We start from the raw sequence: 17176 nt of genomic DNA on the forward strand, positions 1-17176 counted from the left end.
TTATTTTTGAAATCTCTGATTTATTTCATCCATTTTATTTTTTATTCATATTGTAACTTAAAGTTCTATGTAATCACTTAATTTTAGTGTTATTTCCAAATTTGTCAATTATTTTTTATTTTAGATGCTTTGAGGACATTTTGTTTACTTTTCATAAATGTTTCTCTTCTAAATTAAATTAAAAATTAATGTTCTTCTTCAAAATAGTTTTTTTTTGTTTTAACATATATTTTAATAAATATAAAATTATTCATCTTGTTTAAAATATTTGACTTTATCTAGAAATCAAACCCAATTTTCCACATGATGACTTTGACTTCAAAGTCACATTTCAGCTTAATTACTTTTGACTTAAGATTTAAAACTATGCTTTATCTCGATTTGTGAGATAGTATTTTTTTTCCATTAATTGTTTACATTTTTTAAAACTTTATTTAAATTTTGTTTATTTGTTTGACCACAGTTTTAATGTGTGGAAGGATTCATCCACGATTTTTAACTTTAAAAAGTCTTTTTTTTAACAGCAAAACCTTGAATTTCAATCAGCTAATAAAACTCTTCCAGGTCATATTTTAGTAAAAACAAGTTTTTTCTCAGATTTGTGGTTTAAAGCTGCTTTTAAAGATGTGTGGATCTGCAGATTCTTCAGCTGGAGAGTCCGTCCACATTCAGGCTTTATTGCGTTTTCTTTTCCCTGTAAAAGTCCTGTTTGTTCTTTCATCTTGTCCATAATCACAATTACAAATGTGTCCCCTTACCTGTCCGTGCAGCCCGAGTGTCTCACCTGAGCTCAAAGGCTGTCAGCCCTGCTGCTGCGTGAGGAGCAGGGAAGCTGCCAGGACTCCAGCTGAACACCTCCGAGGCTCCTGCAGGAATTCTCAGGGAGAGAAGCAGCAGGATTGTGCTCAGCAGAGATGTGAGTGTAAATATATGCTCCTCAAAAAGCAGCAGCAGAACATCAGAACGTGACCGACCCCGGCACAGAAAGACATTCGAGAAGTCGCTTTCCCCTGGATGTCTTGTTTAATTTAAATTATCTGGTGAATGTTTCTTTTCACTAACAAATTCATCATTTCTGAGTCAAAGTGTTAAGTCTGTGAGTGAAAGTCCTTCAAGGTCGGATCCACAGATGCAGAATTCCCCACATAATTCATCCAATGACAGCAGCGCTAATTAAAAATTCAAGTCAACACAACACCTTGAGAGCAAAGTAAGAATGACACCGTGTCACCCGTGTATTGCATTTTCTTTAGTACTTTACATATTACGGGAAAATACAAGGGTTTGCTTTCAAGAGGATACAGGAAATGTAACAGTGCTCTGTACATTACAATATTATAGCCAGTGTGTGGCTCACATCACCGAGCCGTGCATGTCGTGCACAGTTCACGGGGGGCGGGTGTCAGGGCGCAGAGGGGATTCCAAATCTTCATTTACATGTTGCAAGAAGTCTCTGTTAGCAGCTTGAAGGAAACAGAATGAGGACCGAAGTCACAAGAACACAGACGACGAGGAATGCAGAAGGAAGTAAAAAAAATCAAAAATCAAAAGTTAGAAATCTGAGTTTGATGTGATGAAACATGGATGAGAAAATCTGAGCACAACGAGGCTTTTCACCGCAACCAAAAAACGTGTTTTGTCAGGAATTCTACATTCATCCAGATAGAACGGAAACGCTGCTGATTCTCTCTGATCTTATCGTGAATGTTGGGACTTTTCAAGAAGATAAATTCAAAATCAATCCCTTAAACCCTCAGAGTTTGGTCTCACTCAGCTAAAACTCTCTTGAAACTTGTGCTAAACTTTCCCAAATGACAGATTCTTGATTGCAGTCGATGTGGTCACATGACCAACTGGTTTGAATTTGCTCCACGAGAAACCAGTTTGTCAGCTCTGTGGTCGCCGCTAACTTAGGAAAATGGGCGGGGCAACTAAGATTTAGTAGAGCTGGGGATTTTAGTTGCCAACATTGACTGTATATGAGAACTGGACTCTACATCCAAACAGGAAGTACCTGCTGGCTCCGAGGAACCAAACTCCCACAGACTTCTATAGAGAAATTAACATCTGTTATCCTATTTTTATTCATGATTTCTTTCTTTTTTTTTTTGTAGTTTTAATTATTCGGGTTAAAAACTGACCAATCAGATGCATCAATTTGCAACTTTCAAAGCATTTTACTGACAGATTTTTTGTCAGATTCTCGAGCGATAGATTTCTTCAAGCTCATTCCTGATTGGTGGGACTGGTTGCCATAGAAACATTGACTAATACCAGCTCAGACTTATCACTGTTTAGTGTCATTTTCTAGTTTTATCATTAAAAAAAAACTAAATTGACTTCATTTGGTTTGCACTGAAAATAAACATTTTTTCAGGGGTGACATCACACTCACTCAGTCCAGATCTTAGATACAGTCAATGGTGGCCTGTTAATCATTCAACCACGCCCTGTTTGAGAGTCACTTTGATCTTAAACATCAATAATAACCTCAAAAACCACTGAAATGCGACCAAGTTTGCTTATTTTTATCATAAATTTGGAGCACATGAAAGTATTGGAGGATGAATTTCTCAGGGGTGGGAAACTTTTTGACTTGTGGGACACAAAGGATTCTAAAACTTGAGAGAAGAGGAAACAATGTGTGGCATGTTCCTCGCAAGATAAAGAAATAACATGGAATCTGGACGAAAAATGACCTTAATTTTGATTGAAAATAAACATTTACATTTTAAAACAGAACAGTTTTTATTTCAAAACTTCTCCACTTTAGGGCTAATTTCACCAATAGGTTTATGTCCATCAAGGAAAAAGGCAAACTTAAAGAAATGCTGCGTTCATGTGGTGTTGGAAAAGTGACTGACCGACTCAGAAAACACACGTAAACATCAGGTAAACAACAAATCTTCCATCACCACCACCTATGGGGCAGACACCACAATCACAGAGAAAAGAAAACAAGATTAAGGATTAATTTATTCCAGTTCGTCAGGCCAGATTAGATAGTTTAAAAGGGCGGATACGGCCCCCAGGCCGGAGTTCATCCACCCCTGTTCTAGTGGTTAATTGGTGAATGGAACCAGGCTCCACAGAGATTTGTTAGCGTAAAATCTTTGATCCAGAAGCTAAAATATTCTTAACGGTGAAGTTTTCTTAAATTTGTAGCTTTTATTTGCGGAATGAATCAAGAATGGTAAAAGCTGCAACCACAACACAAACTTCTTTGACATTTTATAGATTCATTTTGTCCTAAATTAGTTTGTGGACACTAAAACAATGTCCAACGTCTCAGAAAACTCTGGAAATTAGCAAAAATATCTGTAAATACTATTTTTAATAGCTGCCAGATCAAAGTCAAGATAAAGTTTGTTGTCCTTATGAGTCTTCAGGTTCAGAAGCAGCTTTGTGTTCATTCATTCTGGGTTAAAAGCAGGTAACAGAGCAGCAAAGAGAGGTTGGAGCGACAGCTTCAGCTGACAAACAGAGATGATTCTCATTATCATCACAGACGAGGAACGTGACTTCTGTGGGCTCGTGGGATCGCGGAAATCTGTCAGTCAGCTGACATGAAAGAACGATCCGAGTCCTAAGGATGCAGAGAATTAAAGGAAGTGATCTTTCATCTGCCGGTTGTCTCATTAGTCCTTAAAAGAACTCGTTTCATGTGAGATCAGAGCTGGAATAGCATTAACGTTCACAAGTCATCTGCTAAGAAAGCGATGAGAGGTCGGCTGTCATCTCCCGGTGTTTTCTTAAAAGTCTTTGTCAGGACTGAGTTTAGCGAGTTGTAAACAGCACCTTCACCTCATTGACATTTAAGACGGATTTCTGGTTTTGTCTTTGCCAAAAACTTTTAAATGTGAAGAACCAACACGAGGACAAGGAAAAGAGTGGGAAAAAAATAATCCATCAAATTTGAAGGGATCTTGTGCTCACAATTAATGTTACTAACTCATAGATATATATATAAATATTTGTTTAGATTTCTTGATCCTCCCAGAGGCTGGAGCCAATAAAACTTGGGGGAAAATGTCGTCAGAGCTTTAAAAACGGGACACCACTGAGTTCAAACTCGCCTGTCTTCACATAACGGAGAAACGGACCCACAACCAAATCCATGGATGCATTATTTACAGACACTTGGAATGTCGGCATGTATGGAGGCCAAACGAGGCATGCGTTAAATGCATGCCCAGCCAGCAAGGCTGAGTGGGCAGAAAGTGTGGGCCCTGATTTGGTTTGTCCACAGTTTCTGTGGTGGCTTCACCTGTGTTTGCCCACACTGGCTTAAGTGGGAGCCACCACAGAAACTGTGTGTCAACCCGATCGGCCCACATTTTCTGCCCACTTTTAAACCATGTTGGGCCACTTGGCCTTGCTGGCTGGGTGGTAACATAATTCTATGGACATTTACAGTAAAAATGTGGTGGCTGAGAGTCGGAGATTCTCTTCCCATTTGTCCTTTCGCCTCTGCGGCGCCAGAATGAGACTTTACCTACCAGGAAATGTGATGAACGAGTACAAACTATGAGCGTGTGGCGTAATGAGTAAAATAGCCATTTGGCCAAACAGAAGAGCTTCCTGGAGTCTGACAGTTTGTCTTCACCGAAGGCCTCTTTGTCTGGAGTGAGTACGGCAGAGTCCCGCTGAGCCTCCGGAACAAACGTTCGGATCCTCCAGAGTCCGTTCCTGAAAGGAGGAGAGCTGCAGCAGCTCCTGGGTGTCCATGGCTCAGCTTCCCGGTGAGGCGTGTCTGCCAAAGATTTACAGATGTCTCTGGTGACGGAGATCCCTCTGCTGGAGTCTTTGGCTTCCGTTCACGTCTGTGAGGGTGTATGAGATTACAGCACTGTGCAAACTAAACCCTAACCCCAAACACAAACCTCCCAGTCTGTGAAAAGTTCCACTCCGGTGAAAAAGACAAAAATAGAAAGAAACTTTTTGAAACTGAGAGCAGGAACGCGCCGCTCATCTCAGGCTATTTCTTTTATTCTGCGCATGTAGTTGTGCAGTTCTTCTGGGTCTTGGAAGCCCATATCCTGGCACACCCACTGAATGTCCTCCTCGTCCGCGATGGGGATGGAGTTGTAGGGCAGCTCCTCCGTGGGGAGCGTGGTGAAGGTGGTGAACTTGACTCTTTTGCGTTTGGACGTGGGTGAGCTGGTCTCCTCGCCGTTGTCCTTGGTGGAGCCGCCGGAGCTGCCGTCCCCCCTGCCATGGACCTGACTGTGAACGCTGGTCTGAGAGCTGCCGCTGCTGTGGTGGTCGCCGTGGCAGCAAGTCTGTACGCCCTCCAGGGGGTTGCTGGGGCTCTCCACCTGCTGTGGGGACAGCTCGCACTGGGCCCTGAGCGGCTCGCCGTTTCCCAGGAACACCCAGTGGTGGGAATGGTCCATGTTGGCCTGGCCTTCGGGCGGGATGCGCTTGTGGCGATATTTCAGCACGAAGACGATGCAGTTGATGAGGAAGACGAGGATGGCCAGGCAGAAGACTCCCAGCAGAGCGTACATGCCGATCTCCAGGTCCGTCATGCTGCGCGGGGAGTGCACAAACTCATCCTCGTCTTCATCGCTCTCCGTGATCGGAACCCCCTGGTTACTCATCGTGGGGAAGTTGGTGTAGTCGATGGGGACGCTGGCGGGCTGCTCATTCGACGTCTCGTAGATTCTCCCGTTGACGTTGGGATCGATGGCGGGCCGCCTGGTGACGGGCGCCAGCTCCATCTCGCCCTCCGTGGTGGTGTCTTCCTCGGAGTCGTCCTCCGGGCCGAAGCGCACCTTGGCGTAGACCTCGGCGGCCGCGATGACGCTTTTGCGCTTGGTCTTCTGGCAGGCCTCGCAGATGGTCATCTCTAGGCGCACCACCTCGCCGGAGCCCTCCCCCTCCGCCACCACCACAGGCCAGCGCTGCTGGGGCTCCTGGGACACCGACGCCACTTTGTCATTCAGCGAGGACGCATTGAGGTTGTAGTCTTTGGGGTCGAAGTAGATGAGACTGGCGGCGGTGTTGTCGCTGAAAAGCATCCAGATGGACAAACTGGCCTCCTGTCAGACAGAGAAGCAAACAGATGTGGGGTTTAGTGTGAATGAAAATGAAGAGCTTTTCTTAAACCAAAGGGGTTTTCGCATCCATAAAAATATTAGTATGTAATTTTTATTGTAAAATACCAACAAAAACGTCAAGTAGGAGAAAAAAGCCTCAAACATATTATAAGAAAGTGACTATTTACATGCAATTTGTGGCCAGTGCTGAAGTCTTTCTTTGACCACACAGACCTGGAGGAAAACTTGCATTTAGGTGAAAGCATGGTGACATTTTGGGAAAAGTGTTCTTATGCTGCCATTCGTGTGATAAATTAGCGTTGGCCGTCTCTCTTTCACCACGGGACGAATTCGCGTCTCGCTGCCTGTCCAGACATGAGTTGGACTCTGCAGCCGAAGGTGGGAGGAGCTATCAGCTAACGTTTTTAGCCTGATCGCTACATGGAGTGGTGCTGTGTACACTGTTGAGAGATCAGGTTTATTTATTGTGAGGAGTTCTATCGTCCAATCAGAGCAGCTCTGATTTTCAGCTGCCCTCTCGTCTGCAGCCAGGAGTTTGGTCAAAGTTTTAACTGTGTTCTCTGGCCTAAAACAGTCGTAGAAACTTGCGTAGTTCCCCTTGAACTGAAGTTTTGAACATGTGAGCACGTTTCAGCGCATTTACATTGACTTTTCATATTAAGTGGCCTCCTGTGTTGCCGGGGGCGATGTGAACGCAGCTTGACAGTTTGAGGGTCTCCAGCATTTGATCACTCAAACAGACGCTTCAGCTCTTTCCTATGGAGTTGGCCACATTCTAAAAACGTTCCCAAATACACCTTTGAAGTGCCTGGCCCGGGTCCAGCGCTCAGATCTCTGGAGCGTTAGCGTAGCATCGGCGCTAGCCCACGCACACCACCAGCCCAGAGAGCAGACGGGCCCGTCTCTGAAGCCGCAGAAGCAGAGGAGCGCCTGCCTGTGTGGCCCCCAAAGCAGCAGCACAGGTTTGGCTCTGCAGCTCAGACAGATAAGGTTTGATGAGTCTGCCTCTTTGGATTTGCCGCCTGTATTTCTCCCACTTTATTTTCTGTGTCAGTCTTCGCTCCCCTGTGGAGAGATTGGATAGAATGGCTCAAATTCTACATGACAACATTCATCTGCTGCAGACTGAAAGCAACAACACGGCTGTCCGTGTAATCGGGGCGGTCGCCTTTGTTCACAGCTCGCTTACACATCGGCGTTCATCAGGAACGAGTGGCGGCGTTTGTCCAACAGTCGGAGAAGAATGCAGGGAGAAAAATCCCCTTTTGCTTTGAGATGAAACAGGCAGCAAATGCCAACCATCAAATAAATAATGCACCAATGGGTTTTATTTTAGAGAGAAATCCGTGCATTTCCTTAAAGTAGCTAATGTGATTAAGATTGATTTTCTTTGATATTGCCACGTCCTGCTTCGCTCTGCATGTGAGCTAAACAGCTTAGCTTATAAAATATGCAGCAGGGGTGTAAATATTTGCTCCATCTTGAGATGCAAATCAGGTCTAAAAGTATCCCACAAACGGGCTGGTTTAGCGTGGGAGTGAGTCCATCTCAGCAGAATGGTTTTACTGTAAAGCGGGAAAAGCTTGTCCAGGAAATGAACGATAGAAAGAGGCCCGGACTGTAAATCTCTCCCATCAGAGTTTATGTGTTTCACTCATTTCTGTAGAGGACATCCAGAAAGTTTTCCTCTAAAACGGAATCAAATGTCTTGAAATAGCTCCAGCGGTCCTCGGAGAGCTCCGCCGGTGGAGGGATTGGCTGCCTTTTATGGCTCAGCCTTGGGGAGCACTTAGGACAATACATTACAATAATTAAATTTCAAGGTGGCCAAGAAGCAGAAAGCGGGAGAAATTGGAATTTAATGCTGGCTTCTTTTCTCGGTCGTATTGCAGCTTTAGCAACTTGCAGGGCAGCCGAGGGCTGGAGAGCACATGCATGCATTTCTTAATCTTAATTCTGAGCAGAGGTCCTGCTCTCTGTGTGAAGATACAATAGCAGAAAAAAACACTCTTCACAGAGCAAGCACATTCCTGCCTCTTGAGCAGTTTAATCCATTTTGGAAAATGGATGCAGAGAAAGTGTTCCTCCAGGCCTGATTATTCTAGAGTTTGAACTAAAACCACGGATCCTTATTAATTTGCTGCGTATATCTCTCATTTTTCCTGACAAAAGTAGCTGCAGCTTAAAATATTAACCATAGGAATCAATGTTATTAGACCCGAGGAACTAAAGGATTTTAGAAAATACCGAGGTTTGCTGCACTGATTAAGTCTCACTATTTTAATACTCTGGATTTAGAGATCCTCGACGACTGCGTTACTATAAAAGGATCTAAAATGATTAAATTGGTGCTGAACTAAGAGGTACATTTCTGACTTCTAATATTCACCACTATTAAGAAAAAAAGAAAGTGAAACGGGCTAAAGGAGTGTAAAACTGAACAAGTATGTGAAAATGGAGCTTAACTATTAATTTTAAAACGCATTAGTTTTATTTTGAGGAAGAAATGTTGATACAACTCTGAAAAAATGTCCTCCTCAAACCAGTTTTAAAACTATAAGATAGTTTTTCATTGACATAAAAAAGAAAATCTGCCAATGAAATAATAGAAGTTGTTTTATCAGATTTTCTGTTACCAAATTGTGATGTTTTGCCCTCTAAAGACTGAATGAAATCTTAAAAATAGGCTGTAAACAATCACATTTCAGTGTTTTTTTTCAGGTAATTGGAAATATAAAGTATTGCTCTAAAAAAAGAGTTTTATATCTTTACATTTGGTATATTCCTCCAAAATATGCTGAATTTTAATGGCTATAACAGTCCCATCCTTAATTCTAGACCATAATAATGCTAAAATTAGTTTTAAAATACCTTAAAATTATTTATAGACTATGTTTACTTTACAACGTCTGTTCTTAAATACATTTGCTTTGTTTTCCGTCAGATAGAACTTTCCAGTTTCTCCATATCAAGCAAATCAGTTTCTTGAAATGAAACTATCCAGTGATGACAAATGTCATTTTCATTTATTCATTTATTTCATTTTCACAGCACACAAGAATAAACGACACTTCATTCTTGTCTTTGCTGAAATTAAATTGGACAGAAAGAGGAAAACTTATTATCTCTGCCTCGTTTAACTAAACCATGAAGTTATTTAAACCAAATGTATAAACAAACTTCATATTCAAAAACCTGTTTTGAGATTTTTCTTAAATTAATTTACTGTCAAGATTTGTCGTCCAAAAAAAGTTGTTACGTCTTACTAGAAAGTTAACAGGAATAAAGTATTTGGTGAGATTTTCAAGTATAAATATCTGAACATATACTCTGAGTCTTCTGCCTCGAGATGTTGGAACTAAAAGCATTAAAGTAAAAGATTCTTATTGGAGAAAATCAGACAAAAGTGAGTTAATTAGAGCTGTCAGGCGATTAAAAATGTTAATCGCCTGACAGCTCTAGAGTTAATATAAAGTGAGAAGATTAGTCCGAAATGAATCAAATCCTGACCTAGTTTGGCTTCTATTCTACTGATTTACAGAATCGTTTCCTCTAAACACTTTTTGCACATTTTCTTGGATTTTAAAATCAATTTTCTTCTAATATTTTAAATTATTCTACAAATAAAAGGATTTTTTCCCTCAGTTTCTCATAAGGTATTTTTTACTGAATAGTTTCCTTGATGTAAATTGCTGTATGTATTCTGATGTACTTTTATCTACATTTGTATTTCTCCTCTTCCCAGGTTATTACTGTAAATAGGAACATGTTCTTAATACTTACTTGGTTAAATAATGGTTTATAAACTAAAAAAAAGGAAATTAGAGACGGTTTGCTGTTAGTGGAAGTTTGTTTCTCCTCAGTTTAAACTTTCACAGAAATTGTTTCTCCGTCTCTGACTCGTCTGTGTTGTATTTTAAAACATTTTTTTATATTTGGGGTTTTGTTTTTTTTGCTTTTCAAATTAATGAGGAATTGACCTGCAAAAAATGAAATAACAGTTGTAAAAGTATAGGGTAGTGTTTTTATTAGTAGTATTAGGTCCACTTTAGAAGAAAATGAATAAATAAACAAAAAAAAAACTTCAGAATAAAGTTGTAAAATTATGAGGAAAAAGTAAAAAAAAAGGAGAAATTGTACGACAATAAATGAGATAAACTATAAGAAAAAACATTTCACAAAAATAAAGTTGTACATTTATGATTTATCTACTCTTAATTTTACTTGGAAAAACTTGTCCTTAAGCTGTAATTTCCTTAAAATAAAGTAAAAAGTAAACCAGATTCAGATTCTTGAGCAGCGTGATGTCAATCAGAATTATATTTTTTTTCTTATACTTTGTACAACTTTATTGTAATAAATTTTACAATTTTACTATCTAAAATTTAGGTTGTTATCTCACAATTTTTCCCTCTTTAATACTTTGTCATATAAAACAGAAACTATATCAAAGTAACTTCTGCAGGTGTTGAACGGTTTGTACCTGTTTGAGAGCAGTGAGCGTCTGCAGAGCGGTTGCCTTGGCGACCATGGTGTGGCTGTTTCCCGGGCTGGGCTGCAGCGACAGAGTCAGGCCCGAGACGGTGTGAACGCGCAGCTCCGTTATGGACACCTTGTCATCGGTGACGGAGAACGCCGCCTCACCGAGCGCAGCGTCCACGGCCAGCGGGGACTCCACCTGCAGAACAGACAGGTTCTTTTATTGCGTCTGCGCCTGACAGGACGCTGCAGGACGCCGCAGCAGACAACAGCTTTATTGCCCGAGTGAAGCTCATAAACCTCCGACAGCGAACTTTGGATTAAAGTGTCTTGTGTCGCCGTTTGTTCCGGCGTCAACGTCTCAGTACATCAAGCTGGAGACACACAGAGATAAAAGCTCCACTCTAAACAGAGTCCATCATCCAGGAGACGGACGGCGAGGAACAAACCGGTGACAGGAAACCCCTCTCTGTGTGGCATCACACATGACGCTCCAGTCGGCGCCGGTTCTTCCACCAACATTTCACTTCTGCAGCCGCAGGTGGTCTGCAGAGAGGCCTTCAGAGCACACCGAAGACTCCGATGGAGAATTCATTCCACCTTCGTCTCAGGCTTTTTACAACAGCCAAAAAAACGTCCAGAAAAGGGGTTCTGGCAGCTGACAAACTCCCCTTATCTTCATGAACCAAACCTTGAAACAACAAGCAATCATTTATACGCAGGCTCTGCTTCCAAAGCAATAAAAAAATCCTGCTGCCTGCAGCCGCTGCTTAACAATCTGACGGGAGAACAGCAGAGGATGCTGATGAGAGGCTGACGGAATGACAGGCCTCTGCACCCCAGGGACACTTCCCACATCACTCTTGTTTGATTCCTCTTGTTTTGAAGCCAAAACTAATTTACACTTAATTGAAGAGGAACTTGGTCCTTTCGTTGGAGCAGTGGGCTGGATCCCGCCTCTCTGTAGAAACAAGCATTTGAAGGTGTCGTGTTACATAAGACCTTCTAAACCACATCAGTTTCAGCTTGAACTGACCTCACTGAAGGGGATTGATCCAAAGCCACAAAAGTGTTTTTTCCGTTTTTAGTCTCCAATGATATTTTCTTAAACTTCCCTCAGCTCACACTTAACACGCTCACATTGATCATGTAAATATAAACAGAAAAATACAATGTTTGTTCATCTTTTCTTTTCAACCTTATGTTTTTATACAACCTGACTGAAAAAATAAAAAGCGGAAAAAAAGACAAAAATGAGCGGGAATGAGGCAAATATTTGTAAACTTTTAAGTCAAGTGAAGCATTTCTGCAAGAGTAATGACTTCTATTAAGTTTAGTCAATTATTCGAGTCTCAATGTCTCAAATGTGAACAGTTTTTGTGACTAAAAGTAAAAGAGAACTGGATTGAGTGACTCCTCCCCCCTGGCGTTCCAAACAGGAAGTACCTGCTGGCTCCAACAAGCCAAAATCCCATAGACTTCTATAGAGAAATAAACAGCTGTTCCTCAGTCTTTCTATTGGTCAGAATAACCGTCGTTGTAACGAGATCTTGTTACATTGAGATTGTGGATCTGGTTATAACAGTGCAGCAGCAGATGAAGGAGAGGAGGGAACTGTGCACAAAGAGGATATCAGGGGGAAACGGGGAAAAGGAGAACATAATTAATGTCAGCTTTAACTATCATGAGCGGTTCCATAACAGCCATTAACTCCTTCAGACGCGAGAAAGATTGCAACACTCGGTGTGCGATATGTCTCTATAATCTTTGCCTTTGGCGCAACAAGAAAAATATTTATTAGAGCAATAAAGACGCTCTCTCTTTGTCCCTCCGTTGTCGCTCCAGCCTTTCAGGCATGAAAAACAGACACAAAAACAGGCCTGCTTCATGTTTGATCAATCACATTACACGCACTAAACGGATCTATTTTTACACCTTCTGCATCTTCATCTAAAACAAAATGCGCCAAAATGAATTTGCACAGACTTTTCCTGTCATTAGGATGGAAACGAGCACATCAGTTGGCAAAATTCTGTAAAGTTTGCAGTTATTTTTTAAAAAACATGAATCTTTAGGAGGTAAATGTGTAAAACTTCTTCACAGCGTCCCGATTGCATCAGTCGACACGTTCCAGACGTCTAACCACCAGAGCTGCACCAGTTTCTCATTTATTTTCCACAATATTCCTCAATCTCCCTACTAGATGGTGAAGTCGTGACCTTCCATCTCGCAGCCTGTGACCCCTCCCACCCAGTTCCTGCTTCCGTCTGTTTCGCCGACCCCGGCTTGGTGTCGCTGAACTCCACAGCCTCGCTCCTTCGCCTCCGCCTGCTGCTCAGCTTCACTCAGCCTCCCGCCGTCCCCCGCCGTCTCCCCCGTTCCCCCTCTCAGTCTTTTGCAATAACCAGCTCTTAACCTCTGGAATTGCAGGAGTGTAACCTGCTCACTGCATCAAACGGCTGAACGCAGCAGCAGCTGTCAAACCATTACCGCCTTAACCAGCGTAGGGATGACTCTCCAGGTCTGGCCTTTTAGCAGCACTGATAGATTTACTTTAAACGGAAAAGATAATGTAAAATAAGAAGTAAATAAGGAAAAAAAGTTGGGTAGAACTTTATAAAAACATTCCTTAAGATCTATAAGACATTAACAAACATTAGTAATGTTGACACGCCTTTATAAGACATTTATTAACATTTGTAAATGTCTTATTAAAGGTTTTTATGAGTTAATTTGCTGCATATATTTGTTACGCCTTTAAGAGACATTTATAACACACCAATATATGTTTTAATAATGCCTCATGAGTGTTGATATGATGCTTATGAAGACATCTCTAAGCATTTGTTTGCACCGGTAAGGTTGGGGGTGTGAGGGGCTGCGGGGCCAAACAGAGCTTTCAGCCCACAACCCAAAGACGAATTCCTAACGAACTCCTGCCGCTCTGCAGAAACTATGTCCTACAAAACGACACAGGTTTTTGGATTTTGGATAAAAATGATGATCATCATAATTAATAGATTGCTGCTCTAAAAATAAGTTTAAAAAAACAATTGATTTGGATCTTATGAAGCATTACCAAATATTTCCGATGTATTTTAAAATTGGTCGGCTGGTCCTGCGACGGGAGGGCGAGCTGTCCAGGATGTTCCACGCCTTCACCCAACTGTGGTCAGATTGGTCTGTACCAGCCCCGTGACCACGACAGGGATACAGAGAGTTAACAAAATGTTATAGTTTTCAGTCATAAATGTTTTATTTAAAGTCTTACTGTCTATTTTTTCACGATAGTCTGAAGTTTCAAAGCTGAAATGAGTAAAAAAAAAAAAAAAAGACCATAAAATGAGTTGATACATTTTAGACACTACAGAAAACTACCAGGTTTTTCTGGTAAAATAAGATAAAGTTTGGTGATCCTTTGACAATTAAAACATATTAATGTACTTTTAAAAAATATAAAGTTTAAAGAATAGCAGAACCTGAGAAGTGATTTTCAATGAGTGGCCAGTTTCTCATATCTAGCAGATGTTTGATTCAAGTTTCTGCTCTTCCTCTTGAAGAAGACCCAGCAGCTCAGGGTGTTTGTCAGACCAGAAGGGGGCGCTCTGCTGGATCAGAACACCAAGAACCAAGGAACGCTGCCTCCTCCAGAAGCAGGAAAAGTTCCTTCTCCTCAGTTACATCACTGATGGTTGGAGATGTTACTTGGTTGTAATTTCTCCAGTTTCTCGTGGTAAATCTTTGGTTTTCTCTGAAAGACTCGGCTGAACACTTCAAGGGAAGCGAGACGCTGTGATGTTGTTGCTCCTGTTTAAGGCTGACTGCTTGAATTTATGATGAAGTCAGTTTTTCACCGACGTACAAACGAGGAGGAAAATGAAAGGAGCGAAGAACGGCGGGAAATTAGGAGACAGGATTGAGTCAGAAACCTCAAAGCTGCCATTCATTACAGTCAAACTTTCTACTGTAAATCACGTTTGTGTTAGAGATAAAGAATTAGAAGAACCCCCCCCCCCGACCCAGAAAGGATTCACTGGATCCTGATGATAAATAAACTGATGTTTCTTCTGTGTCATTTTAGCAAATCAAGTCAGTCTTTTCGAGTAATTCTTCACCTCAAGGTTTTATAATGATCATCAAGTGTCCCCCCCTCCCTGATCTTTCTAATCCAAGGGTCTGGAACCTTTCACAATAAAAGCACCATCTGGTCCAGTTGATTAAAACTGAAACCCAATGAGTCCCACTTTATCGTTATACAAAAATACAGTTTATGTTTTATTTATGACATAAGGATTTAAAAACTTACAGTACTTGGATTAGATGGTGTTACATTTATCCAGAATTAACTGTTTTAATTTATTTTACTTTTGACAGCAGGATACAAAATAAAACACCAACTGGGTCAAATAAAGAAAGTCTATCATGAAAGTTATGATTATGACTCTTGGAGCCATTTTCTCTTTTAATTATCAAATATTTATGTAAATGACAAATAAAATAAATAGATTTAAAAATCCACCCAAAATGGTGTAAACTACAACAGAATATTAGGGCCATTTTACAAGCACAAAAAACTTTTTTTTATTACATCTTTAAAACACGCAAGTTCACTAGAATAAAATTCTAACTGTTAAATTACGAGAATAAAGTTGTATATTTATGACTTTAAAAGCTGGATCTCCACTACTTTCTAACATGTACATTTTGTGAGAAATAGATAATAAACTTGTGAGGAAAAAGGTCACAAATTAACGTAAAAAAACCGATAAATTTATGAGAAAGAGAGTCATAAATTAACAAGATAAAGCACCAAAGTTGTCCGTTTATCATTCTGTGAAGCTTTATTTCTGGATATGTTTCAAAAACTAAGAAATTCTGAACCTTTTGGCGACTCAAATCACATTTTTTTAGTGTAACATGTTTTCCGCGGTTCACCGTCGGTTATGTGGAGTTTCAAAAGAAGAGCTCACTTTAACTTTAATCTTGTAAATTTACAAGATTAAAGCCTTAACCTTTAATCGGCAGTCAGATCAGGTTTATGTTTGTTTTTCTTCAATTGAGCCAAATTTGACTTGGTTTGGTACAAAAAGAGTTTATGCAGATAAACTCCCCAAATCAGCTGCTGGACCGACCAAACCGATCTTCTGGTCTGCATTCACCCCTCCAGCAGATTTACACTAAACAGTTTCTAAATGATTCGGCTTCAAGACACTTTTTCCCCTTTTTGCCTCATAAAGTTCAGTCTGCAGACTTCTCTACGGTTCTGCTGCCGGAGACTTTTATGATCTTGACTTCTCGTTGTCACCCATCAAACGTTAATGGTGGGAAACTGAGATGCTGTGTGGAGATGTTTACATGGAGAAAACCATTTCTCTGCTTTTTTAACTCCACCATAAACTTCCTAATGCATTCCTGGATTTCTTTTCGATCTGCTGATAAAAGCCTAAAGGGGAAAAAGTCTGCAGTCTGCTCGTCCTCCTCATGCATATTGTTTGCTGGTGATGAATGACCGTGCCAGACAGATTTATGTGTTATGGTAACTTGGCAGTGCACAAGCATGTCCTCATGCAGGTTTGTGGAGCGCAAACCCCCCCAGGCCATGACAGTCAACGAAAAGATAAAACACTGAGGTTTTTTTAAGGAAATCTGAGCTGCATGATGGATCACACTCCGCGGGAGTTTGTTGCACAACAACACATTTAGCCCCACGCCAGATCTGCTTTATTCTTCTGCAGAAAAATTCTGCTTAAAAAAGAGTTTGGAGGTGAAGCTCCACGCAGAGCAGAGCGGAGTCTGAGAGCGCTCCGAGGAGGAAAATATTTGCTTAAAATTGATTTTTCTGCTTTTCAAGATTCTGTGGTATTTTCAGAGGCTAATTAAAGCCACTAAAAGGAAAATTCAACCCTTTTCTAAAGGTCAGAACACGTTTTGAAGACGAATCAAACTGTGCATTGATTTTAAAACAGAGCGTGATCACATATCAACGGTTTTCTACGTGAAATTTTATTTAACACAAAAATACCAGCAGTCTTAATAAGTGCTGCACAGACGTCTGGAGCTGCTGTTTGAACCTCCTGCTCGCTCAGACCCTTTTATTTCATTCACACATTGAAACGAGAACAAATGAATATTTTACACTCAAAACTATTTGATCCTCACAAAAATTTCAAAACCTTCTTTTGACAGAACTGATATTTTACCAGGTTTGAAGTTGACTTTGCTCTTCTCCTTCACACGGTTTTCTCTAAATCAGCACAATCAAGAATTTTTTGTCTCATTAAAAGCTAGGAATTAGGTAATTATTATTAAAATGAATAAAATCTTTTTTTCCTCCAAACTCTTGACGATAGGAAAACTTGATTTACAAACTCAAATTATACTGTCATTTCTGTTTTGATTTAAAGGATGTTATTTTAAAGTTTAGACTGGTGTTCATTGTCAATAGTTTGAAAATAAAAATGTAGATTTATGTTCTAAGAATTAGCAAAAATTTTATATTTGGTACATTTCGATTTAGATGGACCAACTAGTTCTAAGATTGTCATTTTGCTCACATTTTTCTTTATAATCAGTAAATTTTAGTCATTACACATTTTTTTGTGACACAATAATCAAAATGAACCACAATTATGTTT

General features: G+C 40.5%; 1 protein-coding gene across 3 annotated transcripts in view; it reads right to left on the minus strand.

The window, feature by feature from the left end:
• Window positions 1–222: 222 nt before the first annotated feature.
• The window catches only part of tmem132e (transmembrane protein 132E), a 509296-nt gene continuing 492342 nt past the window's right edge, over window positions 223–17176 (minus strand). For all 3 annotated transcript variants that reach the window (XM_024263983.2, XM_024263988.2, XM_024263973.2), the window contains exons 8-9: window positions 10546–10740; window positions 223–6044 (exon numbers count right to left, since the gene is read on the minus strand). In XM_024263983.2, the coding sequence (XP_024119751.1) occupies window positions 4974–6044; window positions 10546–10740 (1266 nt within the window). In that variant the 3' untranslated portion in view covers window positions 223–4973. The remainder of the gene's footprint in view (window positions 6045–10545; window positions 10741–17176) is intronic.

The sequence above is a fragment of the Oryzias melastigma genome, linkage group LG14 (assembly GCF_002922805.2).
Source record: "Oryzias melastigma strain HK-1 linkage group LG14, ASM292280v2, whole genome shotgun sequence".
Classification (NCBI taxonomy): domain Eukaryota; kingdom Metazoa; phylum Chordata; class Actinopteri; order Beloniformes; family Adrianichthyidae; genus Oryzias; species Oryzias melastigma.